Below are 25973 nucleotides of genomic sequence, written 5' to 3'. Positions count from 1 at the left end.
AATCCCACCATGAAACATACGAACTAAACGATCCATCTAAAAATACAAAGACTCTAACATACCAAATATAGCTCATTTACTACAAACAACAACAATAAACTACATTAATTCAACATATTAGACAAATAAACCTACACATACCGTGCACACTACGCAAATACATCAACAACTATATAAATCGATGCATGCAACTACTTCTACATGTTAAACTCGTGGGCAGAGAGTCGACTGCGTATAAACTAAGCATTCATTACTACATAACAAACTTGCAAATCATGAAAATTTCAAAATGAAATCCTAAACCTATTTCACCTAAACACCCTCCAATCTACTAAATGGAACGGTAAAAGACGAAAAAAAGTAGGGATACCTTCCAAACAACGCGGGGTCGATGCCCCCCACTTTCCCGGGGGGGGGGGGGGGGGGGGGGGGGGGGGGGGGGGGGGGGCGACCAAAGGGAGGGAACTCGGGTTGGGCTGGAGGAGGAAGAGCCGACGCGCCTAGGAAGTTAAGCCGCTACCGTGCCAGGCGGTCTGCGCGCGCCAATGCTGTGGCGCGACAACGCCTCCCCATCAGCGCCGCGCTGGCGCGGCAAGAGTTGACTACCGCGCCATGGAGCACGGCGCGACCAAAAGAATCACGCCGTACAAATAAAGTTGAGATCTTAAAAAAGTTTAAAAATAAAAAAGTTCCAATCTCTTCAATTGAATTCGTTTCTGTCGGTTCACTCTATCTATTCGTTTCCCGACCAATGCTACGAATTCTGTGCCGAGTTCTTTATGCGTAGATCAATACTACTCTCTAATTGAAAGAAAAACTTCAAGACGCATAAAAAGTTTTAAAAAGTCCATCAAAAAAATGAAAAAAGACGCCGGATACTGGTAATAAATTTAAGAATAAACTTTAAATTAAGTCCGTAAAGCTTTCGTAGCTCAGTTGGTTAGAGCACCCGTTTAGTAAGCGGGAGGTCTTGAGTTCGACTCTCAACGAAAGCAACTCCTTCCTGCTTCCTGAATTTTTGCGTTTTTAATAACCTAACTCAGTTTGAACTTTGACGAATGCTCCGTGACTGTGCTACGTTTCGTGTTCAATATATATGCAGCATGCACCAATACGAACCTACACATTTCGCAAGCCAATCTCTCCCGCCCTGCAAGAAAGACCAACAAATGTGTTTTACCAACACGCAGAACATCATTTTACTCAGTCCTAAAAAAATCATTTTATTCAAGTAAATGTGTTTTCGCTGATTTCTAGCTTCGAATTGGAAAATTGATTCTTGATTCAGCACACACAATTCCCGCCCATAATCACAATAGACCCGTATGAAATGATTGTTAAGCCCACGGCGCAAAAGCAACAAAGGGCCCAAGTGTGCCGAAGAAGGAACCCCACTGACCACCAGTCACGCCCGACGCCGCCGGCTCTTCTACGGGCGCGAAGCCTTTCCAAACCCGCGCCAAATTCCCCAGCGGCAAGCCCCCAGCACAGCGACTCCCTCGCCGCACAACGAGAAGACGAAGGCAGAGGCCGCCACCGCCGTCGCGGAGCGCAAGCCATGAAGTTCAAGGCCTTCTTCACCGATGATGGCATCTCCCTCCTCGACAAGCGTAAGCGCCATATTACACAAGCACAGCCTCCCCTCTCCCCCTCCCTCTCTCCCGCAATTCGTCGAGCACGTCTCATGCGTCCCCCGCGATTTTTGCCGCGCAGGGTTCCTACCTGCCATGGACAAGGTGGGGCGTGTCTGCCACGTCTTCCTCACGCCCACGCACGCCATGCTCCTCCACAACCTCCTCGGCGCCACGGCCGCGGGGCCCGACGGCGGCGGCCCGCAGTGCGTCGCGCAGTTCGCCAAGGATCTCCTCTTCCGGGAGTACAACCTGTCCTCGCGGAACGGGAACCAAATCGCCTTCTCCGTCGAGGTCGCGCTGCTCCACCGCGCGCTCCGCAGCGTGCTCGCAGTCCACGCGCAGCCGCCGGCCGCCGGGGACGCTGCCGGCGCCGCCGCGATACAGGTGAGGCTCGTCAACAAGCTGCCCGCAGGGTCACGATCCGCCACGCCGTTCCTCACCTTCGAGACCAAGGGCGCCCGCGCGGCCGTCGTGCAGGATGTGCCCATCTCGCGGCCTCTCTCACGCTCCGACGTCGAGCGGTTGCAGGCCGCCCTTGACGCCGCCAAGGATCTCCCTCAGGTGTGTAGCGTTCATCAGTTCATGTAGCATCTTATGGTTCCTAATCAATAATCATGTATTGAAACCAAAAGGTGGTCCTATGGTTCAGGTTCACCTGATTAATTAAGATCCAAATTTAACTATTCAAAGTTACAATTGAGCCTAATGGAAATGATTCTGACTATGCAATTTTTAGTGGGATTATATTCTTGTTGGATGGATGAACTAATACCGTGCTTTTGTTGGTATACATGTTCCTAGTTGAAAGACTGGTTCATGAAGTGAATGGATTCAACTCTGAACTCATTTCTCCTGTTGAAACATTGAAAGATATTTTGGTTCTTAGAATGGGGTTTGATCCAGGAATTTATTCTTAAAAAATATGTGAAAATGCACTTGCCTGCAGTACTGGACAAGAGCAACCTATAATAGAAATTGTCAATAAATTGCAGCAGAATTAAATGCTCTCTTTGTGCTGAAATTGAGTTACACTCTCTAATACATGTTCGGCAAACCAGTTTAAAGCTTTAAACAATCCAACTACACTTTCCTTTGGGGGAAGTGTTCTTGCAATTTGGAGGGGTCTGTATTTCTTCATTTTTATGTTATTATAAGTCCAAAGGCTTGTAGCACTAGTGTGACCTTTTTGCTTAGCTGACAGAAGCCCTAATGGGTGATGATACATGGCGGGTATCCTTTGTGCAGACTCTAGTCCAGGTTCCTGATCTGCCACAATTGCAAAGCTTAGTGGATCGTCTAAAAAATGTTGGTGATGTGCTAACAGTAGCTGTTACGCAATATGGCGATCTCCATCTTCAAGTTTCCACTTCTCTTGTTACGGTTGGCTCTGAATTCAGGAAGCTTCGGGTTATTGGCGATCGTGGTAAGATATGGCACTAGGTAGTTTCAATCAGCATTGATTTGCTCATGTTCCGGCCTCTTTTTTTGACTCCGTTGGCACCATACTGCTCTGCATTTCAGCAAATGCACCTGTTGGCGATCAAAATCTGACAGCTTCGACTCGTATGGATATGGCGGTTGAGAGAGGGGAAGCACTTTCAGTGGTATTGTTCCTGAGCTCCACTTATTTTACTCTCCCACTCTTCTCTTCGTGCCATCTATTTCATTGGTTTCTTTTCTTTCTATGTTCTTGCAGCAAGTGAATATGAAGCACCTTGTTAAGAGTCTACACTGTCACTTCGCCAAGCCAGACTATACCTTCTATGGTCTGTTTTCAGCTCTAATCTCAGTGACATGTTGTGTTCAACAGAGACTCTTTTCCTTACATTTTTCTCACTATTTGTATAGGCATTGCTCCTGGTGGTGCTTGCTTAACAGTGGTATTCCAGTACTTCATCCCGGGAACTAGATTGGCAGACAAGTCCATTAGCTTCTACTGCAGGCTTCCAGTCCTCGACCCTTGATCCAGTTAAATAATTTACTGTACATAACTAGCTTTATATATCAGCAAAGAATTTTAGGTGAGACTATTAGCTTAGTGCCTTAGCTGTTGCATATTTCTTCTTGCCTACCTCATGACTTGTTTGTGGCTGCAATATATTGACTTCACAGCTAGTGATCTGCTGCTTTATGTGAAAAATATTGAAAGTGCGTTGTAATGGCCATATTGCCATTTTGGCAATCTGCTGGCACTTTAATTGACATGTAAACATATGCTTGGATTTGTTAAGTTTCACTTACCTATTTGAGTCTCTGAATTGATTCTTTATAATTTGATTTGCTGTGCTGTGTGCTTTGTTGATGATATACCTATGAAGGTAGCCAGTGTAAAGCAGGCAAACCGTTTTCCCCCCCCTCAAATATTGGATCATTGCGAGTGTACCAAGTTACCTATAAAAAGGTTGCTGCCCCTGCAAAAAGCCATCCTCTTTCTTTCATTTCAATGCCCATTAACCAATTATCAAGCATGTAGTTAATAGATCTTGGATGTGTTAACCTAGTAGCTATATGTACAACTCTCCAATAGTTTTAGCATGTTGGCAATAAAAAACAAGTGTCAGACTATTTCTTTGCAATTACAGAAACAGCATTTCTACTCCTATCGGCAACTTGTTATGGCATTGGATCTTAACGATAGCATTACATCAGCGTAGTAGAGCCATGGCTGCCTTAGACTCATGACTGCTATTTTTTGGACAGCTTATATGCAAGGCTCACAAGTTTGAATCGTTCAATGCTATGGGATTCATTCTGACAATTTCTTCCTGCTTCAAAGCCCCCTTTCTTGCTACTGTTGACTTTTCTAATCTGTTCCTGCTGGTAAGTAAAACTTAGGTTTTTTTTGTGATTTTGCTCCTACTTTGAAGTGCAATTGTATTTTTACTCCTATTTTTTGAACTTTGTGATTTTGCCCTCACCTGCTCACAAGTCAATGCGATTTTGCCCTTGGTTTTTGTGCATTTGCCTCTATTTTGACTATTGACTAGGGGTAAAATCGTATTGACTTGTGAAAAGTTGAGGGTAAAATCACAAAGTTGAGAAAATGAAGGCAAAATCACAGTTATACTTCAAAGCAGGGTACAAACACAAATGCTCCTAACTTACTATAGATGGCCCGAGATGGCTCATGTATCCACAAAGCTCTAGCAGGCCGAAGCCCATCTCGTTGAAGAAGGTGGCCTGAAGTCCCTCTGGCGTCTAGCTGGCCAATCATCCGCCGGGGCATCCCCTAGCTCCAGCTCGCCGTAGAAGAGAGAGGCAGCCTTACCAATACGTCTAGTTTCTTTCTTCTTGTTGTTGTTGCTGGATCTCTCTTTAAACATCCGGTTTGAGTAGTGCACCTGTTTCTTTTCGTTTGGGTGGGTATTCAGAGTTCCTGTTCGCAGCAAAGTTTTTTTAAAAAAATTATTGACGAGCAAAGAATTCGCATTGTCACATTCGAGCAACCCCGGAAATTCCTCGGGTATGCCATTGCTCCACGGGAATCTGTTGCCGCCGACGTCGAAGCTGTTGAGACCGTAGTGAGCAACACGTTCCCGGACAAGGCCGGGCAGCTCGATTTCACTTGAATCTCGGTCGGAAAACCAGGCAATGCAAGCTCGCGCGTCTTGGTGGCCGCGCGCGGCAACCGATGGATGATCCACGCACAGCTTCGTTCAATACATTGATCCTCTTGTCCTCAGCATCAAGCCAGTGCATGTATCAATCGAGCCAAGACCTTGAAGGTTGGATCGGCTGTCGGCGATGCCCTGCGGCGGCGCGCTCACAACGCCCCAGACCGTCCTCGCCGCAGATCGACAAGGCTCGGCGCAAGACGGCGACGACACTGCGGCACGCAGGCTGCCGGCGACCTCGAGCAGCGGTCGTAGGGGCGCCAGCGCCACCCGACCTCCGGCCTCCGCCATGTGGCTCCCGAGATCGGAAACGACCGAGTCAGGCTCCGACCGCGACCGCGCCGCATCCGGGCCGCGCGTGTGCGATCGAACGGCCCGCAGTGACTCGAGGGGTGGACGGTAAATGAAATACCGTCCACCCCCGAGCACCCGACGTGGGTACAAGCGCTTCCTCTGCTTGGTGCCCCGGCTCGCCAGAGCGCGGCCGCGTTCCAGCAGCTACCCGCCTTCGTATCCTTGCTCCCAGCTGTCAGAAAACCATGGTGTGGGCCCACTTGCACCCCTGATTCGGCTCGGCTTCCGTCCGGCGCTGTCCGTCGCCGCTGGCCGCTGCCGTCATTCCCGCCCTTGGTCCCGGCGGAGATCGTGAGGCCAATCCCTGGCTGAGCTAGCACCAGCAGTATCTCTGCTCCCGCAGCTACGACCGGACGCCGGAGGCGGGCACCGCTCGCCGTGTCCGGGCCACGCCGCGGTTGTGCCCGCGCCGGCTGGGCATGCGCACCTCGGATCGACTGATTGTCTACACCTGCAGGATGTGACATGGTTCGTCAGTGCGCCTGCTTCAGTGGTCCGAAGAACTCATCCTGCTTCTATTGCTCCGGATGTGTGCATAATTAACCAGGTTCAATTCCTTGTGCAGGTAAACCGTGCAAAAAATGCCTAGTCCAGTTCAAAATGTGTTAAACCCTGGATGCTCTGTTTGGTTCATGAATGGAGCAAATCAAGTAGCACCTTGAGACAGGCAGAAAAGTTACTCCTAAGATTCTGGCTGCAGTGTAAAGAGCCAACAGGGAATACGAAGAAATGCATACAAACTTGGAACGTTCACTTGCAGTGCGTGCGCCATGGTGGCCTTCGCGGCAATACGTTGACTCTCTTCGTCCTTGTCCTCCGCACAGGCATCGATCGAGCCACAACAATCGCTGTCGACGATGCGCTAGCATGGCTCGCCGCAGACATGGCGGTCCAAAGTCCTGGGAACGCGTTCGTCGGCAAGGCTCGGCCCAAGGCGGCGGCACGCAGGAGTCAAGGCGTTGCTCGGCCCGGCCATTTCGTTTCCCGCATAGCACCACGGATGCACTGCCGGAGCGAGCAGCTCCTGAGCTTGACCTCCGGCGCTAAGCAGCGGCGGGACTCCGGCGTCCTCGAAGCATCTGGCTCGGCCAAGTCAGACTGCGTCTGATCCGCATCCGGGCTCCATATGTCATCCATCCTCCAGCATTTTGAAGAGTACAAGGGTGTCCGGATCTTTAGTCCGGACTAAAATTCATATCACATCGAATATTCAGAGACTAATTAGGAGGATTAAATATGAACTAATTATACAGATGGAGGCTAATTCCCGAGACGAATCTATTAAGCCTAATTAATCCATCATTAGCACATGTTTACTGTAGCACCACATTATCATATCATGAACTAATTAGGCTCAATAGATTCGTCTCGCAAAGGTTTGCATGCTGTATGGTATTATTCTTTTGAGATCGGTAATAGGCAAAAACAAGTTTTGGAAGGGAATCTGGATTAATCAAAGTCTCCTGAAGATTTGTTTTCATAGATTGTTTATGATCTGCTATCAACAAACTGCCACAGGGAATTGCAGGGAGGTGAGATCTATTCAGAGTTTACGAAAACTTACGATTATTTCTGATGCTCAATTTAGCTTTGAGCCTAGAACGTTGTGAAAAAAAAGAAACTGAGCAAAATCCAAAAGAGAAAACGCTTTCCCAAAAATGGATCCGAGGGTTGATGCTCCGAATCTTTCTTGAAGATTTCTGTAGAGCCCATGCGCTCGACAGTGTCCCCCCATCCTACTGCGTTTTTATCTGAACAAGCGTCTGCCTGCATACCATATGATATCTGACTATCTGTACGGCGCCTCTCTATCTGGTGCTATTTATAGTTGCTTTCTGCATCTACCATGGCATTTAAGAAGGCCAAAGCACATATCAATCTGACCGACACCTCCATTCAGATCCCAGGTTTTCTCTACGACTCTACTCGTGTTTTTAGTAAATCTTACTCTATTTTTACGGCACCAAGAAATACAAACATGTTAGATTCAGCCCTGATTATTTTCTTCTCCTATTAGCAACATTCCAAAATACTAGTGTTGGTTGCATTGTAGAACACAGGAAAAATTAGGGAGAATTGTTAGTGCTTGGAACATGGAAAATGGGATATAGGCTTTGAAGTTGAAGTGTTGAACCCATGTCCTGTGCCTGGCACAAGGGGACCAAACTGAATCATTCTGTACTATCGTCTTTCTTTTACATAATAACTGTACTAGGGTTCTTGATCTGGCTTGAAACATATACTTAGCTCCTGTTGCTACTGGCGGCTGCACCAATTAAGGTCGATCAGTAACTATAACATGGTCATGTAGAAATTGTGTCGGTCATTACCATTACAAACACAACTTGAATGAATCCATGTGAAATGTTTGAAACTTGTCAACCTACTTTTAATCACAAATAGTACCACATTGATCTTGTTAGATTCAAATGGGGCATTTACAATTCCTTTAGTATGTAGTACTACCACTTTGTGTAACGCTCAAGCCAGCAAAATCAATGTGACTATACAGTGTAGCCATGTGAGCCGTACTCTTGAGCCTTTAGGGCATGCTCAATGTATCTGGTCCACCATAACCTTAAGAGTGGGCCCATAAACGGTTGATCTTTGTTTCAGCCATACTCACAATGCTATTGTCTAAATTGGACCACAAAATGAGGTCCACACAAGATAAAAAAATCCTGCATTCCAACTCCCCATCCGTCAATCTCTCCGCCCCATGTTTAAACATGCCATGAAAGAGAAAGGAGGGAGAGGAGAGAGAAGAAATTAAGCCTTTTTTCCTTGAGGTGCATCCCCATAATATTTAATGCTATCTTTTTCAGAGTAATGATTGGCTTAAGGCTACTTTTTTCGTGGTTGCCCTTGGACCAATCTCAGTGCACAGTTTGATTGCACTGTTATCAAGACTGCCACGTCAGCTTTTCAATGAAATAAAACTCTCTCAATGTAGAGTTTCGTTGCACAATTTCATAGAAAGACTGCAGCATTTAATTCTTATAAGATGTTGTGATCAAATGTGCCATGAGAACTTTGTAGCCTCTACAATTGTATCTAAATTAAGTATTAGCATAGTACTATGCTGACATATATAGAGTTACTCGGTGTAGCAGTTTCACATTCAGATACGAAGAAGTTCCACATTCAGATATGCAGCAGTTTAACATTCAGATATGGATTAGTTTTACCTTCAGACTAGAGTGCTCGCTGCCACCCAAATTAAAGCGATAAATGACCAAAATATGGAATCTGGCAAACTTAAAAACCCCACTGCCACTCAAATTTTCATCTTCTTATTTCCTACATAGTGCCTCCCATCTTCTGAAGCCTTCCATCATCCTATTTACTGGCACCTTGTCTCCTGAAAATGGACGGCAATATTTAATAATATGTTCACAAGTAAAATTTTCAAGAGCCAGATTTAACTGACATATATATAGCAGCACAAGCAGATATGTCTCACACTTCAGAACCAATGCATATAATTACCAATTGGACAAAAACAGGGAGTGAAAATGGCAAAATAATATTTACTGAATAAAACATCGGAATGGTGAAATAGGAAGATGATACCTACTGATAATTATTGACGGTCTAGCATCTACAACAGGCTAGCATCTACACCAGATGATAGCTAGTGCCAAATTTATCTGCACTGCTTCATGAATAAAAAGAAACATAGGTTTTTCAGTTTAATCAATCTGACTAACCTTACATTTGTGAACCGGATCTACTTGACCCTATACCCGGCCAGCCCATAAATCTGACGAGCAGGGCATCTCAGCTATCCAATTAAGCAATCAAGCAACCCAAACAACTTTTTTTTGTCAAAAAAAAGCAACCCGAACAACACCTTGATTGGGATTTGTTTTCTACTGATGCACAAACTGAACGAGAGGGAAATTACCTAGGATTTGTGGAAGAGGATTGACCTCCGTGGCTGCCAACATGCTGCACTTGGCGGAGGCTGTCATGGTGAAGATTCCAGGTTCACGAATCCCTGATGTGGTGACGCGTAAGTTAGACCTCTCGGTGAAGAAGCCGTTGCAGGGGCCGCCATTCTTCTCTAGGCCCGCCATCGAATGGCACTGCTGCGCGGCCTACGCCGGCAACGCCGCAGAGATCTACCATAGCCATCGGCCACTCGATGAGATTGGAAGGGAGAAGTGAGGCGAGATATGGATTGGAGATTGGCGGGAAGCCCGGCGGGAAAGCTTGCGCCACGCAGGAGATCGACATAATCACAGGAGGAGCTCCGCGCTTCGCACGGGATCCCTGCCGCCGCGTCTAGATGAAACGAAGCCCCTCAATGCAGTGTCGTCCGGTTTCCAACATCTGGGTAACTGGGGCTTGCTCGTTTCATCACCGTGAAACGATTGTTTTCTCTTTCTTCGTATGGTTCCATGTCATCATAATCATCTACGTAGCACCTTATTTATTTTCATGAAACTACCACTGAGACTGGCGTTGTTGGCGCCAACCATTTCTTCATCTGTTTTCAAAAGGAGCCAATAAATCCTGAACAATCAGTTATGTGTCACTCTGCATTTTTCCGATGCCACTTTGCTCACATTACATGTATGTATACCTGTACCCAAATTAGCTTCAGTTCCAAAACGTACGATACCAGTTCCTCATCTTAAATACGTACAATATAACACCAAGAGCTGGGGGAGAAATGCCCTATTCCTGCTACCACCCAAAACAACAGCTTTATCCTCTAGCCCTCATTGGAGCCAAGCTCTGGATCAACAACATAGCCTCGTAGGGAGGGTGTCTTGCCGAAGGTGGCGCTTGGGCCTTTGTTCTGCATCCTTTTCCTGGCGACGTGGCCACGGATCCATGGCAGCACGTCCTCGTTGATCTTGATCATGAGGAAGAACAGGATGCGGTAGATGAAGATCATGCTGAATATAACCGACAGATCAATCCACTTGGACCGATCCACATTGATCTGGAAGATGTACTTCAGGATGAAGTCACCAGGGATTTTGGGTTGATCCGGGTACTGGTTGTCAAATACGAGGCCTTTCATGTCATTCTGGCATTGGCCCTGTAAGATGTATAGAGTTTGATGTCAAGTTTCAGGTTGGAGTGTAGTGTGCATTGTATTTATCTGCTACTGTGTGGAACCGAATTTACCTGCAGTGCCCAGTAATGGAAGCTGATGTACTGCATGGGGTATCTCCAAAATGGCTTTGGGATGTCATACGGAAGTCTGAAGTATCCCGAGACCAGCATAAATATTCCCTGTCCAAGGAAAATTGTGAGAATTTCTTCTTGTTAAGCCCCAGAGCTGGAGCTTTCTATGGAAAGTAAATTGATGTTTGTTTTGTGGTGGCATGAAACTGTTCAACATAACTGAAACATTGGACTACTGTTAAATATCTTCTGCAGTAATAGCTAAAGCAAGCCAAATATTTTTGCCACAGATAGTAAATACAAGTTCAATGGTAAATTGCTGAACTTGTACTGGAATATGTAGTAAAGCTCCAAATAATACTGGTCAGGAGTGGTTATATGACAAGCTGGATGCCTTTACTGGATCAGCACAAGGTAAAGTCCTTCGTATTGTGGTCCCAGAAAACCTTACCAAGTTTAGGGGCTCTATAATTCATGATTTCATCTTAAATGTCACATGGTCGTTTATGTCAACTTATGCCATATTGTAGGGGCATGGAAAATGACATGAAAAAGGGGGTGAAAATGCCATACCTGAATTCCAGCTCCTATGATGATACCCATGAGAAAATTGGGAATGACACTGGCAATTGCCATCATTAAGCTTTCCACCACGGTGACACTGGCGTAGAGGTTCAACACGAAAAAGATATAGTGTTCAAAACCAGGATGAAGGCGCACCATAAAGTAACATATGGTTCCCGACAAGAAGCATATTAGAATCAGGAACGGCGTTGCTGAGATAGTGTTGCTGATGACAAACGATGCAACACCATAGTGCCCATTGAGCCGTTCCCGCTGGAAAACCTATATAAATGAAGCAAACAAAAGGTGAGGACAGTTCATAGCATTTCTATCTTGCAGGTGAAATATCACAGCCTGAAGTCCACCTTCATTTCTTCGACAAATGAAGGGAACCCTCCAATGGACATGAATGTGACGAACCCAAAGACGAACGCAGAACAGGCAGCCCTGGCCTGCAGAGACAAGGTAGTGAATGCATTAATCATTCATATGTTTCATGACATTGCTCATGTGACTGCATTATTGTGCATTCATATCAGTCCAGCCCAGAAGTTCATATTTCTTTTCTTCATGCTTACCAGGATGGATGTGTATTTGGTGCCGACGTCCAGGTATATTGTGCCGATGCAAACGGTCACAAGGAGATAGATCAGGAGCCTGAGCCAGTAATACCCAAAGTCCCGTGACATGTTGATGAATGAACGCTTGGTCAGGGTGCAAGCCTGCATCAGGAAGCTGGCCTGGCTGCCGCCTGAATCCAGCACCGTTCCTTTCTGCAACGAACAAGATGGTTATTTCCTGCCCCCAGATATGATATTAATTATGGACACCAAAAGCAGGTACAACATATCAATGTTGCTTTTGATGACTCAGAGCACGTACTATTCGCGAGATATCATTGACTTTCTCCCTTGCGGCGTAGTAATACTGGGACCTGCTGTATGATGCAATCAACTTCCTGATGGCTTCTGATGTGGTCATCCTATCCAGGGGGTCGTCAGACCTCTCAATCTTTTCATGAACACGAAATGTTAGATCATTTATTTACAGCAGAGAACAAGCATCAAAATTTGCAAATTTTATTGTATTTGTCTATTGACCAGTTAGCTGCTTACCCTTGCTTTCATTGATCCTTTGAGGGTGGCCTTCACCTTGTCGAAGTCAGAGTTGACGCACCTCAGGAAATGGTCAGACGGATTCCTCAGAGGCGGGCAAGGGAAACCGGCTGAAGCAAAGAACTGCAGGTGAGCAAGGAGTCAGTCGACTGATCATGCTATGCTGTGTGTAATTACAGTTACGGTGATGTGGAGGCATGCGTTCCGGCTGCCAACTGCTAACAGTGAGGGAGATGGGGCAAGGAAGTAATAACTACCTCACATGCTTGGGATGCTTGGCCGAAGTAGACGGTTTTGCCACTGGACAGCAGGAAGAGCATGTCGAACAACTCGAACACCTCACTGCTGGGCTGGTGGATGGAGGCAATCACTGTCCTGCCATCCCTGGCCAGGCCCCTCAGCGTCTGCGTGACAAAGAACGCAGACGAGCTGCACAAATACACAACCGTCGCACGGTTAGTTTACTCGGTAACATTTACTAGCAACCTGTCCTCTTATCCGATGACCAAGGTACCTGTCGAGGCCGCTGGTGGGCTCGTCGAGGAAGAGGAGGCGCGGGCGCATGAGGAGCTCGAGCGCGATGCTGACGCGGCGCTTCTCGCCGCCGCTGACCCCGCGGAGGTGCCAGTTGCCGATGACGGTGTCGGCGCAGTCCTGGAGGCCCATCTCGATGATGGTGCCCTCCACGAGCGCGCGCTTGTCCTCCCGCGGCATCTTGTCCGGCAGCCGCAGCAGCGCCGAGTAGCCGATCGTCTCCCGCACCGTCAGCGTCCCGATCAGGTTGTCGTCCTGCGTCACGTACGCCTGCATAAACACAAAAATTAATCCATCCAGTTTCTCTAACTAAAAAACTCGGCGCTAATTAACCGAGCAAGCCAACTGCTTTTGCGTCTGCAGAGACGCGTTCTCCGTGTAACGCCATAAATTCAGAGCAGGATCAGAGAGCAAGCCCAGCTGTCAGAATTTATGCTGTGTAGGTGGCTTCAGCCGTTCAGGCTCGCTCTCACAGCAGCCATATTGACAGCCGATCTCTCCCTCCTTTTCACCTCACGAAATTAACACGAGATGGCAGTACGAAATTTTCGGCATCGAGAGTGGTGTGGCGCCATCGAGCCACCGGGGCGAATTAAATCCACGCACCTACCTGCATTACACGCCGGACCGGACCAGAGCTCGACGCGTAGCCGTGCTCTCGCCATCTGGGACGGATGCGAGAATAAACGGCCAGAATCGATTGGATTGGAAGTGTATCCGTCGCTAATTACTACCGAGCCGGCTAGCCGATCTCTCGCTTCTCTCTTGCACGACATGAAATAAACCGTTTGTTCTGGTATCTCTCGTAGCACTGGTATGTAGCCATCTAGGTCTAAAAGGAAAGTAGCAGTCCTAGTGAAGTGACTGTATGTATAACTACACATATTCATTTTTGGGGAAACCTATATATGACCACACTGCACAAATACGATTATAGCAAATATAGCAAGATGATTTTTTTAAAAGTTGCCCACTGCACTGTGTTTAAGCACACCATGCATGCAGATTACCAGATCCTGGCCCTTTCAAATACGATTTGCATGCTGCCAGGTGCCAGTTATGGGCGGTAGATTCGAACTTGGACAGATCCTATCAAGAAACCCCTAATGGAACTGCTACCTTGCTATATTTGTATGATCTGAACTGAAGTGGTAGTACGGAACGCTTGATGCTCAGAAATAGAACGGTGGATTTTTTTTTATTTCTTTTCAGATGAGAGTAGTGAATCAAAGCTTATAGCTCATGCGATGAAGCGAGAAGCAGGTGCATGCAAAAATGGTTGGACACAAGTCATACAACACGTACGTACCGCGGCGCCGAAGGAGAGCTTGGCCTTGCGGCCGTTGAGGAGCACGTTGCCGGAGAGGAAGGCGTTGGCGGCGAGGCGGCCGGCGAGGGCGTCGAGGAGCGTGGATTTGCCGGAGCCCGAGGGCCCCATGAGCGCGGTGAGCGAGCCGGGCTCGGCGTACCCGGTGAGCTCGTCCAGCACCGTCTGCGTCTTGCCGGGGCCCAGCGCCACGGTGACGCAGAGGTCCTTCCAGGTGAGCCTTGCTGACACGTCGCCGATGAGCGCGGCGGGGCCGGCGCCGGGGGGCAGCGCCTTGCTGTCCCGCCACAGCGTCTCGCTGAGCGGGCTGAGCCCCACCACCATGGCGCCGCCCGCCGCCGCCGCCGACGCGTTGGCCTGCAGCTCCACCATGGCCCGACCGGCCGCCGCGGACCGCGGCGTCGTGCCGTCGCCGCCGCCCTGCTGGTCTCCGCCGCCCGGTCTCATGGCTGGATCGAGCGCGAGGATTCGAGGGCTGGGAAGTCAGGAAGGAAGAGGGCTAGTGGTGGGGCGACCGGGAGCCAGAGGCGCGTCTGGAGAGAGCGGCCGGTTTCGATGCAGTGGAGAGGGCAGCTAGCGCGGGCAGGAGTTATAAAGGAGGAAAGCATGCATGCACAATAAAGAGGGGGGAGGAGTTAATGGATGGACGGAGCAATCAGAGAGCAGCGAGGCGAGCAATGGAGCTGTGAGAGAGCGAGTCACTGCACTGAGGCCACCACTTAATAAACTGCCAACCAAATTGTCTCCGTCATTTGGGTTCCTTCCATCGCCTCATCACCTCATCATGCATCCTCTCTACAGTTCTTATTAAGTAGGAGTACTGTACTGCCACTATTTTGATTGTGTAGTTGTGGTTTTCTATAACAGTCTCAAAATACAATGAAACCAAATAAGGTTTATCACATCACATTCACACCAAGCGTGCGATGGACGGAAAATTGATGTTTTTTAAGACTTCCAAGATTTTTTTTTATATAAAGAAGGCTAGGCTTCCAACCCTTGTGATGGCCTTGGAGGCACACTGCCAATTCACGAACTGTATCGTACTTAACGTCGTCAACTGCACAAACCCGTGCAACAGCAGTATCGCCGCAAGGTTACAGCAAAACACGACTAGTATAAAAACGACGTTGACGATCGAACTGGAGCGGATCGTCGGAGTCCGGCGAGGGAACACGGAAGTCAAGAGGGCTGGGGCCGGGCCAGAGCGAGCAGGCCACGACGGCAACACGTTACGGCCCCGACGCCGTCCACAGGCACTGCACACATGGCCGCACACGCCACATGATGAAGGCGAGAGGAGAGGAGACGGGTGAGAGATCAGATCGATGGATCCAGCCAGCTGCAGGCCGCATTTATAGCGGGTACTGGTGGACGTTGGCGTTGTACTTTCCTTCATCGCCATACCTTCCGGCTCGATGGCTCATCGCCGCCCCCTTTTTATCCCCATAATTCTCGGTTCTTGTGCGAGCATTCAATCGCGCCCCGCCGGCCCGTCTCCCTTTTCTTTTCTCTCATTGAGAGTCGTTTCGCAGCGGATTCAGATCGCCAGCACCCGGAACGGATGCAGACGACAGCGAGCGATGGCGTGCAGTTCGACTGATCGAGATAGCATATGGCATGACAGATACTAATAACCATGAGTAGGTCATGAAAAGGGCGTATGGGTTGTGCCAATATGGCGTGACAATCCTGGGATAAACCTGTGATTGAGTATATCGTTTCAGTGCAAGACAATCATTCGGAGAGCGTGAATACAATACCAGAGTGTTAGGTTTCTACCTGTAATTAAGGTAGCAAACCTCACATCGCATGATGGTTACCCAGTTCTTGGTGAACGATGGAAGAAACTAAGTTCATGTTTTGATGTAGTATAGCTGATGGACTAAACCTGATATTGTCAGAAGAAAATTATTGGTGCCAGTACGAGTACATAGTGGTGGTACTCGACGTTCGAATTGATGGACCGCGAGAGGACACAGAAAATGGTGCGATGTGTCAACCTCCGTTGATCATTAAGCTCCGGTCCGAGAGAGCCGCTCCCAGAATCATTAAGCTCAGATCCGGCACCAGCAGCTGCTGGCTGGTGACCAAAAAAAAAAGTTGACAACAGCAAATCGCCTCCAACTTCCGAGACCCCACGCGTCCTTGGCCGCTTGCTGCGGGCTGCTCGATCGGTTCCCGTCCTCGCAGTCGCAGCCAACGTACCGTACGACTCACCTCTCACCTCACCCCTGGGCGGTTGGCACAAACAAGAAAGTTTCGCGTCGGCACACAGGCAAGCCATGCGTGACACGGCTGGCTGGCAAACCCGCCGGCTGATGGAATGCCGGCATGCTGCCTCCAAAACTCCGTTCAAAACTCTCACGCGGCGGCCGGACCGACACGTACGGTTGGCTGTTGCTGCGGCCGGCCGGCCGCCGGCCTATGACTGAAGCCTCCATGCTGACCAGCGGAGGAGACCGAGTTCAGAACTCGGACTCCAGGCAGAGCTACTAGCTGAGATCTCCTCAACTGCCATCCTCCCAACAAGACGAGTGGTAGACGAGACCGCGCCAGGGGTTTGACCACGCTACTGACTGCTAGTCCTGATCCTGCTAGCTAGCTGCACATACAGAGCACCGGTGCTACTGGCTACCGGGCCGGGGAATCCATTAATGACATCGTTAGCCGAGGCGCGCGCGGGCGAGAGAATCAGAGAACGAAAACCCCGTGCCGCGGGCAAAGACCGATGGGAACGGGTCCTGCCTGCCGCCCTGCCGTCCTGGAGGGAGGAAACCTCGCCGCGGCCGCGACCGCTGGACGGGGGCAGCCGGGCGGGCACCGCGTGGTCGCGCTCACGCAGGTGGCGTTGTCCGTTGCATTGGGGGTGCCGTGCCGTGCCGTGTAGTTGCACGTCCATCTCGCGGCGCCGGGCAAGTAATGAGAGCCCTGGCCTAGCTAGCCCTCCGTCCGGCCTCCGGGGGCTGCGCGCTCCAACTCCAACCGCTCGCGCACGTCACGTCCACCGATCCGCGACGGCTGCACGCATCTATCTATCCATCCCTTCGCTCCTTCCCCGCCCCGCCGGGTTTACGACGGAACGGCGATGCGCAACCGCGCGATGGCGATGCGCGTCGCGGATCGGAAGCCGCGGCAGCGAGGGTGCCACGCGTGCGAAACGAGCGCGCTCGGCCTGACTCAGCTGCGCGCGGTTCTAGCGTAGCAGTGGGCATCGCGCTGTTCGGTTCCTGGCGGCTTGCGCGGCGGCACCTGTTCCCCGGCCGCTTGGATCCCTGCTAGCTGGGCCCTGGACCCTCTCGCCGCATGGGCACATGCTACATGTTTTCAGTCTCAAATCATGTCCTCCATTCAAAATTATTATTTTTTAAATATAAAGATTTAGACGGAGGAGGCAGTAATGAAAGACCACTTCCCCCTCGGTTTTTGTCCTCTCCAAAAGGTGTCTTCGATGTTTCGGTGGCCGGAGCCAGCGTGGTACATGAAAATTGAAAACGGATGGAGTGATAGTGATGGATAAGCCTACAAATCGATTTATGTCAGGACAAATTGATTTATTTTGGATTAATCGTGACATAACGTGTTGTACTAGTACTACTAGGACTCGTCTAAATCCATCTACAGTGCTGTCCAAAATTCGCGTTCTCCCAGCATCATACGGTCACCGCGACGTGCGCCGCTTTCACTTCCGTAAGTAGAAAAATTGGCATGACCAGCGGTTACCGATCGACGTGACAACACCGCAGCATGGGACGATCCACCGTTGAACCAATTCGTGATGGCAAGATGAGCTTTCTCCCGGCCAAGGCCGAGCATGCAAGTAGGCTACAAGATGGCGTGTCCGCGCACGGTAGGTTCGAATCGGTCATGACGCATGAGTCATGCCGCGGCCTGAAACAGACAGGGGTTTTCCCTGTACTGTACGGCTCGCGCAGGTTTTTGGCTGTCCGAAATCTTCGTAGCACTCGAGAAACCGGGGTGTTATTAGGCAGGCAGAGGCAGCAACCAACAGCCAGGACTCTCAACCGCAAACCACACAGAGTAATAGCGAGGTCTCTTTCGTTTCTTGGTCAATCGTGTTAGGTGAGATGGCGGGGGATTCGGCGAATGAGCTCGCGCGAGCTAGCCACCCCAAATTTCAACTTTGATACTATGTAAAAAAAAGATTTCTCTTCACATCAAACTTGCGGTACATGCATGGAATACTGAATATAGACGAAATCAAAAACTAATTGCACAATTTTGTTGTACTTTGCGAGACGAATCTTTTGAGCCTAATTAGTCAATATTTGGATAATAATTTACAAATACAAACGAAACGCTACAGTTACGCTACAGTAATTTTGGTTGTCCAAAGTTGGACAACTAAACAAGCCCTAGTATTCCCCGGGCAATGATCAATCGTGCCCATCTGACACCGTCCTTGGCACGCGTCTCCTTGATTAAAAGTGCAGACGGTTAGCAGTTCGTTCAGCTTTCCCGTCAGTCGTCAGGAAGCTCAACCCTGAAAGCCCACACGCACCTCCCATACCCCCACAACTGCTGGCTTCTACACTTTCCTCCCAAAAAAAAAAACAAAACAAATGGCCGCTACAGAAGTTGCCAGTGTACCATACAGTACTGTACTACTACCATGGAAGTGAGCGTAACAACTGATATTCAAGTGGAAAAATCCGAATCCAAATTCCAAAACGTGCTGACGGGGTACAGTATAGAAATCACAATATTCACTACGACCTACTACCGCACGGAACAGGGTTCTGCATCTTTATTCCACCGAGCCTACGACGACAAGAAGTAGCAACTCCGGCGACGCGAGTACGCGACGCGGCGCGATGCGCGATCTAGCAGGTGGGCACGCACTTCCTGCACTTGACGACGCATCGGGAGGGGACGTGGGTCAGGCTGGCGGCGCGCAAGGCGCGGTAGCACCTCTTGGCGCAGATCACGCGCCTCTTCCGGCACGCCGCGGCGCTGACGCAGCCCGCGGACTTCCTGGCGGGCCGCCGCCTCCGGGACGCCGCCACGGCACGCAGGTTCTTCGCCTCGGCGTCGGCGTCGGCGTCGGCGGTGGCGTTCGTGGCCGCGGCGCGCCAGCCGTCAGCCCCCGACGACCGGAACATGTTGCCGGCCCTGGCGATGAACTCCCGCAGCTCGCGGCCCAGGATGGCGGGAATGCTGGCGCCGCTCTCGTGAGTGGCGGCGGCGGTGGCAGCGAGCGAGAGCCTGCAGCTCGCCATGGCGATGGCCAGCAGGAGCACTAGCACGACGCCGGAGCTCTTCATGCTTGCTGGCGTGTCGGCCACCTTGACCGTGATCTGTCCAGCAGATCAACTCACGCTAATCAATACTGTTAAAACTCTACTCTTATATAGGAGAAAGTCCTCAGGATGGCATGGAAACATCTGCATGAGCTACCTAATTCGAGCGAACGTCAAATGCGTGGTGACGAGCAGGCGGGGCGTGAAGCGTGAGCCGCCCGGGTTGGATGTTGGATCGAAGTAGATAAACCGGCCGGTAAAACGCAAGATGGCATGGAATGGAAATCTCCCCTGCTGCTTTTCCCTCGTAAAATTCCTGGCAAACTCGATGAGGTCATTTGAGCTGATTGCAGGCCCTTTGTCTAGTCACTTGCATGCATGACTGTACAATTCCTGTCCACGTGCCAGGAATATATGTGTATCGAAATGGACTTGTAAACAGAAAAGAAAAGGAAAGAAAGTGACATGTCAGGTGACAGGGCACCAATCGCCATATTTTATACTAGCAAAAAGAACAAATTATTTCGTTCATGATTATTAGCCAGGTGTCTGTTCTATGACCTGCTGAACAATGTAAATCAGCACACAACAGTGATGTATCATGTGTCGCAGCGCTTCCAATCATACCATTCTTACAACGACATGACAGGATGTATAATTGAAATGTCAGTATGCTAGCGCGAAAGATTGTTATCTTATCTGTACATGCTCCTGGTACCCTTTGTCTTCACAAATAGTAATGTGATGTGCAATGAATTTAAGTTGCCTTGCTTCATGGATGCTCTATCCATGCTTCTCTCCCCCATTTTCAAATAGTAGCAAATAAAAATCTGTGTTGAGCACACTATCCTAATGCTAGTTTCACTTATTTTCATCACTTCAGTATCTACTAATATCATATTCCAAATTATTAAGTGACAAAATTTACGAAACTTTTCCCATGTTACGGGAAATGTTCTGAACTTGAGTTCATGGCGTTTCTTCATCAGCATTAAAGGGCAATCCCTTTCCACTGAGAAGCATAAAAGGTCTAGCGGAAATATGTTCCAGTCATCATCAAGTGAGAACCAAAAACATTCTAGCAGAAATATGTTCCAGTCATCATCACGTAGTTAGTGGTTGCATTGGTATATCACTGAGTTCACGTCAGTGGCTTGAGATCAAATCAACAATAACGACTTCTGGTTCTAGAGTGCCAACCATACTTATGCCATAACAGCTCGCCTCGCAAGTTGGAGCTGGAGACTTACAGGCGAAGGATATTCTGATAGCCATTCCTGTTTGATCCACGCCCACCATTGGATTAGTTGGAAAGCACCGCCCAACAGTCTGATTTGCCCTGCACGGTTGAGAGGAAGGAAAGAAGAGACCAAATTGCAATGAGTAATAAATTATGCAGGTAGAAGAAAAATACCCGGATCAGAATTAGTCAAAGTTCAAACTCAAGTGTGGACTTATATAGAGACCTTCTAAAATGGAAAAGAACGAAAATCCACTGACAAGATAAATTAGTTTTTTATCAGTCAGTCTCATGTGGGGTACAGTGCATTAAAAGAAATCTGCCTAACCTTCATATATCACCTGTCGCTAGGCATGGCACAATAATCTCCCAACATACAAACAATAGAACAGAACAGAGTCCATCCATTTTAATTTGGAACCACAAATGACCAATCTCCCAACAAACACCGAACAAACTCCACTGTAGCATACCTCACTAGTCTTGCCAGTGCATATGGTGTTTACACCTACCCTCTCCGAACACACAAGAGTGGTAATATAACGGATCAAAATTTATAAATATGATTATCAATGTATTACCAACCATTTAGTAGACTGAACACATAAAAATGATGTATGCAGATTTATCTTGAAAAGTACCTTCAATTTTATACCATAACCAAAGTCTTGCCAAAATGCCAAAGGCATGTTTTGGGAACCATACACGTAACTGTACGTAGTAACTTACAGTACCAAATATAACTATATAAATGTGCAAAACCATTGATGTATTTCTAAATGAATCAGTAATGAGAGAAGCCAAACAACTGGGAAATATCATCACCTAACTTCTTGTCCTGATGTATACACAGGAATATGAGGAAGAGAAGAATATGGGGATACTTATCACAGTGCGAAAACCGGATGAAAAGAGTGTCCCACAAACAGGAAAGCGGGAGGCAAGAGAAGATCCACCAAGCTCACAAGGAATGGTACCTTTCTTGCTCAAGAAAACAAGAGAAAAGAGGACTGATTAACAAATATATTCAGTTTTCTCAATAATCTTATCCTCCCGGAACCTAAAATGTTCTAAAATAGTGATCTTTCATTCAATTGGACAATGAGAATGACACCTTCCTTAAGTGATAATATTTTGAATCAGATACTGACTGTCTCACTCTTAGGTTTCTCAGCATTAACTATGTCAGGGAGCCATCAGACATGACACGAACATTGTTCCTGTTGAAGCACAGAAGTAGCTCCAATATGTAGCATCATTCTAGACAAATTAAACAGTTACTAGCATTCAAAAGGAAAATTATCACCAAGTATACCTCATGAATATGCAATACATCAGAGAGACGAAATGATCTTTTTCTTGGACCCTTTATTATATTCCAAAGAAATCTGGTTCTTTTTGTCAACAAGAACACGTGCCCTTTTCAACCCACAGCAATCTGTCTAGGACACGTTGTTTACTTGAAATTTTTTTGGCTATATTGTTCACAAAATCCATCTAAACCATGTAATGGAGATGCCAGGATCTTTAAATTTTATTTATATTCGATATTTGCAAAGCAAATTATTTATATCTTATTTCCTTGTAGTATGCAAACTAAAACTATGTATAAGCAGCAGTGCATGTGGAGTTCAGTAACGTGCCGGCTGTCATTGAGAGTGTGTTTGGCGGGCACGCCTCGAATACGCTTAATGCGTGACCCTTTGTTTGATCTGTGCCTTTTTGTTGAAATAAAGCTGGAAGACCTTGTTTCTTACAAAAATAAGCAGCAGTGCTCCATAGAAGTAATTTATATGGAGCAAAACAAGAAAAAAAGAACATGATGTTTTTTCAAGGGTAGTTAGTATAGCAGACTGGTCCATTTGAATACACAACTAAGTCCTCTATAAATCGTTGTCCAAGACTTATGAGTTCATGGATCAAAAGACTGCATTTTCAGTAAGACATACATATTCAAACTCCAATTCAGATGTGCAAATCCTATTCACCAAAAAACCTCTGCAAGATCCTTTCTCCATGTGAACTGATGGTTAGTAACCTGGTCGTAGTCTCTTATGCATTCAAATATTCAACTGATGTCCACATAAAACTTCACTTGAAGCCAATGAATACATGATGCTGACACTATACTGTTCTGATATCAGGAATAGAACAAAAGGGACAAAAGTATCCTATTTTTCCAATGAAACTGAAGGTGCTTACCAGTAAGTATAAAAAGGAGACATGATGTTTGATTATCCAAATACTCCCTAATACATGTATCAGTAAAATTCATTTTATTGTTGGTCATCAACTGCCTCCATTTAACAATATAGGCCCCAAAACATCATGAGAGTCAAAGTTTGCAACATTTGAGAAATCAATTGGTGCAATCATCTTTAGAGTTAGTCGCCAAAAAAAAAAATACAACCATCATATTTGCATTTGGTTCACTTTTATAACCTTTCATGTACTTGTAATACATTCCGTAGCTGTACTAATGGCCAAAGTTCAGTTTTGAAGGAACACATCTTAAGGACTGACACATCATATTGAGCTTTGTTACAATGCTTTTAAAGTACCAGTGGTACTTGCAGGTACTTTCCTTTCTTATCCTTCTTACCAAAAAAGAATTAAATAGATTTACACATAATTAAAAGGGCATCATAGTAATTTCTCACTATTTTTGGTACTTGGTCCCACCAAATTGGTACTTCTTGGTACTTCTCTTTTAGTACTTCATGGTACTTTCTTTGTTTCCACCGTTTGATTTCACCAGATGGACGGCTCTCATTTTTTTAAGCACTCTAAAATTTCTCATATTATGATTTATGAAATAGGAGTGGGAGAACAAAACCAGGGCCCAGTGTTTTATATTATCAATGTTGATCCAATGTTTGACTTAAAAACAATATAAGCACATAAAAGTTTTTGCAAGAATGTCATGACTCAGGTATTACAGATATTCAGGATAAGTTACAGGGAAAATATGTTAAGCAGGCAAAAGGTAGCCAGTGCACCTCACTCAATTTCAATTTGTTGAGGTGCATCATTTTGATCTGCCTCACTTGATTCTTCAGAGCTGTTTTCCTCAGCTATTCCAGAAGCCTCCACTGTCCGAGTGATCCATTCCTTGAGAGGATCCTCATTCAGGTCAAGCCTCAAGAGGCCAGCAAACACACCACCCATGAATGCTACTGGCTCCTACAGACAGGATAGATAAAATATCATCATCTGGTCTTGCTTCAACAGGAAAAAGAAGTCAGTTCCAGACTAAAGAGCGTATAATTATTATTGTTTGATGAATGTCACTAACAGTATAGCTACTCTTCCTGAATTATCTGCAACTTTCCATTTCCAGAATGCATTTTGATTACCAAAATTGATGACATTGGAACCTAAAATAACAGGGAAGTATGAAACAATACGCCTACATATCAAGTTGAGGGTCAATTTTGCTAGTTTTGCCTATATCGATGATGGCATGGGAACCATAACAGTTCAGAACGCACTGAAAAGTTTAATGAAGAGTTAGCTCCATAGATCAATATGAAGTTTCTCCAACATCATGAACATCGAAACAAATCTGAATTATGACTGCGGCATAAACTGTCCCATCTTCCAGGAAAAAACTTTACAAGCGTACAAAAGACCACAAGCATTGATGAAGCTGAGACTACAGCTACCAGCTATATAGGTGTAAGAGTCGGATTGAACGGTCTATTTCACATTTCCCACCACTAGAAGCTACCTAAAGCCTCAAATCAACCACAATACAATCAACCAAACTAGAACTATCCCCAATCATAGATTATAAGAAGAAAAAAACTGAAAAGGACCCAAGAAATTTACCTTGATGGCTTCTCGGAGGATGCGCTCGTCCCCGAGAGGGTTGAAGCAAGCTCGCACGACCCCCGCCGCTCCCCTTCTCCTCCTCGTCGTCCGCCCAGCAACCGCACGGGGAGACCACCTCTCCGACAACTGCAACTGCAAGCGACAAAGACGAAGCTGTACTCAGTTAAACTCGTGCGAAAGGACGCGAGGATTCCATTTCCCAGCGTAGGGCTTTACCGCTGCGGGAACTCCCGGGCAGGGGCGGAGCAGAGCAGCAGCAGCAGTAGAAGTCGCCATGGATGGCAAGCAAACGCTTCCACCAGTGTTCGACCGTTCGGGAGTCTTCCTCACCCGGAGCCGGAGGCGACGAAGGATATTTTTCTTGCAGCCGCGGAATTAAGGACGGTGAATGGACCAACGCGGGCCGTGGTTTGCGAAGGTTCGGCCCGAGCGAGACCGAGCTGTTGAGGGGCCCGGCGGGGTGTTCCGCTAGCTGGACCGTACGAATGGGCCGGGCATGGCCGGTTTGTTGATATTTGAGAAGGAAGGAAGCATAGTTTTTTTAAAAAAATAAAGCATAGTTTTTTTAAAAAAATAAAGCATCGGTTTGATTTATAGATATAGCATCGATTTTTTCTTATTTATTAAAAAATTAAAAATAATGCATCGGGTGACCGACCGGCTCTGACCTTCTGAACGCTGCCTGTTTCGGTTTCTTGCGCATCAGCCGCCTGCGGATGCGGGAGGAACGTCCGGAGACAACAGTTTCCATTCTTGAAGGAAAAAGGAGATGGGAATTCCTTTGCTTCAGCGGGTTCTACGGGTCCACTTGCTCACGCATCGTGCATGAGCATGACGCAATTTTCAATCCTCAGGGGCTTCAGGGCTGCAACTGCAAGATGATGTGTAAAGTTGACTTTGCCACCAACATACTCCATGGCCCATGGCATAATAATTCCACCACGTATTTCTTTACACGTAGAAGAGTGCAAGTTTTCATTTCTACTATGGTTCAGAGCACCATTTTTATTGATCTGAAGTTAACGAGGAACAAACCACCTGGAGACCTTGGAAAAGCAACGGGTTAGTGCACAAAAAGTTTCAGAAAAGCAGGAAAAGCAAGTGATTACCCTTAAAAACAGAAAAAGCAAGGCCATAAGCGGCGATTAGACGGCTCCATCCTGCCTTGGATGCGTATACGCACATGCATTTTACTTTCTGTCCTATACAAGCCCAGGCATATCACAAACATGAAACACACAAGTCACGCGAACAAAACCAAGCCGTACACGTACTGATCCGGTGTCATAGTCCTTACCCATGGCTACCTCAAAGAGAAAAAAAGTCCTTACCCATGGCGACCTTCTTTTCTCCT

General features: G+C 47.4%; 4 protein-coding genes and 1 non-coding gene across 5 annotated transcripts; 2 read left to right on the top strand and 3 right to left on the bottom strand.

Moving 5' to 3' along the window:
• The first annotated feature begins 921 nt into the window (after positions 1 to 921).
• TRNAT-AGU (transfer RNA threonine (anticodon AGU)) lies at positions 922 to 995 on the top strand. The gene has a single exon. It is a non-coding gene; the product is annotated as a tRNA-Thr (tRNA).
• Positions 996 to 1384: 389 nt separating this feature from the next.
• On the top strand, positions 1385 to 3886 carry LOC117863880 (uncharacterized). Its single transcript, XM_034747785.2, has 6 exons — positions 1385 to 1610; positions 1714 to 2195; positions 2880 to 3057; positions 3156 to 3238; positions 3331 to 3400; positions 3483 to 3886. The coding sequence occupies exons 1-6, from the start codon at positions 1559 to 1561 to the stop codon at positions 3596 to 3598; spliced, it is 981 nt and encodes a 326-aa protein (XP_034603676.1). The 5' UTR covers positions 1385 to 1558; the 3' UTR covers positions 3599 to 3886.
• Positions 3887 to 10114: 6228 nt separating this feature from the next.
• Positions 10115 to 14856, bottom strand: LOC117863879 (ABC transporter G family member 11). Its single transcript, XM_034747784.2, has 10 exons — positions 14267 to 14856; positions 12938 to 13227; positions 12681 to 12852; positions 12424 to 12546; positions 12191 to 12319; positions 11887 to 12081; positions 11674 to 11760; positions 11318 to 11590; positions 10745 to 10852; positions 10115 to 10655 (listed from the first exon to the last, which is right to left on the bottom strand). The coding sequence occupies exons 1-10, from the start codon at positions 14729 to 14731 to the stop codon at positions 10323 to 10325; spliced, it is 2175 nt and encodes a 724-aa protein (XP_034603675.1). The 5' UTR covers positions 14732 to 14856; the 3' UTR covers positions 10115 to 10322.
• A 4064-nt stretch (positions 14857 to 18920) lies between these two features.
• LOC117865080 (uncharacterized) lies at positions 18921 to 20459 on the bottom strand. Its single transcript, XM_034749163.2, has 2 exons — positions 19703 to 20459; positions 18921 to 19602 (listed from the first exon to the last, which is right to left on the bottom strand). Exon 2 carries the CDS (start codon positions 19567 to 19569, stop codon positions 19129 to 19131), a length of 441 nt encoding a protein of 146 aa, XP_034605054.1. The 5' UTR covers positions 19570 to 19602; positions 19703 to 20459; the 3' UTR covers positions 18921 to 19128.
• A 147-nt stretch (positions 20460 to 20606) lies between these two features.
• LOC117865081 (UPF0426 protein At1g28150, chloroplastic) lies at positions 20607 to 24995 on the bottom strand. Its single transcript, XM_034749164.2, has 4 exons — positions 24836 to 24995; positions 24617 to 24751; positions 23785 to 23968; positions 20607 to 20884 (listed from the first exon to the last, which is right to left on the bottom strand). The coding sequence occupies exons 1-3, from the start codon at positions 24893 to 24895 to the stop codon at positions 23786 to 23788; spliced, it is 378 nt and encodes a 125-aa protein (XP_034605055.1). The 5' UTR covers positions 24896 to 24995; the 3' UTR covers positions 20607 to 20884; position 23785.
• Positions 24996 to 25973: the final 978 nt, after the last annotated feature.

The sequence above is a fragment of the Setaria viridis genome, chromosome 7 (assembly GCF_005286985.2).
Source record: "Setaria viridis chromosome 7, Setaria_viridis_v4.0, whole genome shotgun sequence".
Taxonomy (NCBI): Eukaryota; Viridiplantae; Streptophyta; class Magnoliopsida; order Poales; family Poaceae; genus Setaria; species Setaria viridis.
This window is presented reverse-complemented; position numbering and strand designations above follow the sequence as displayed.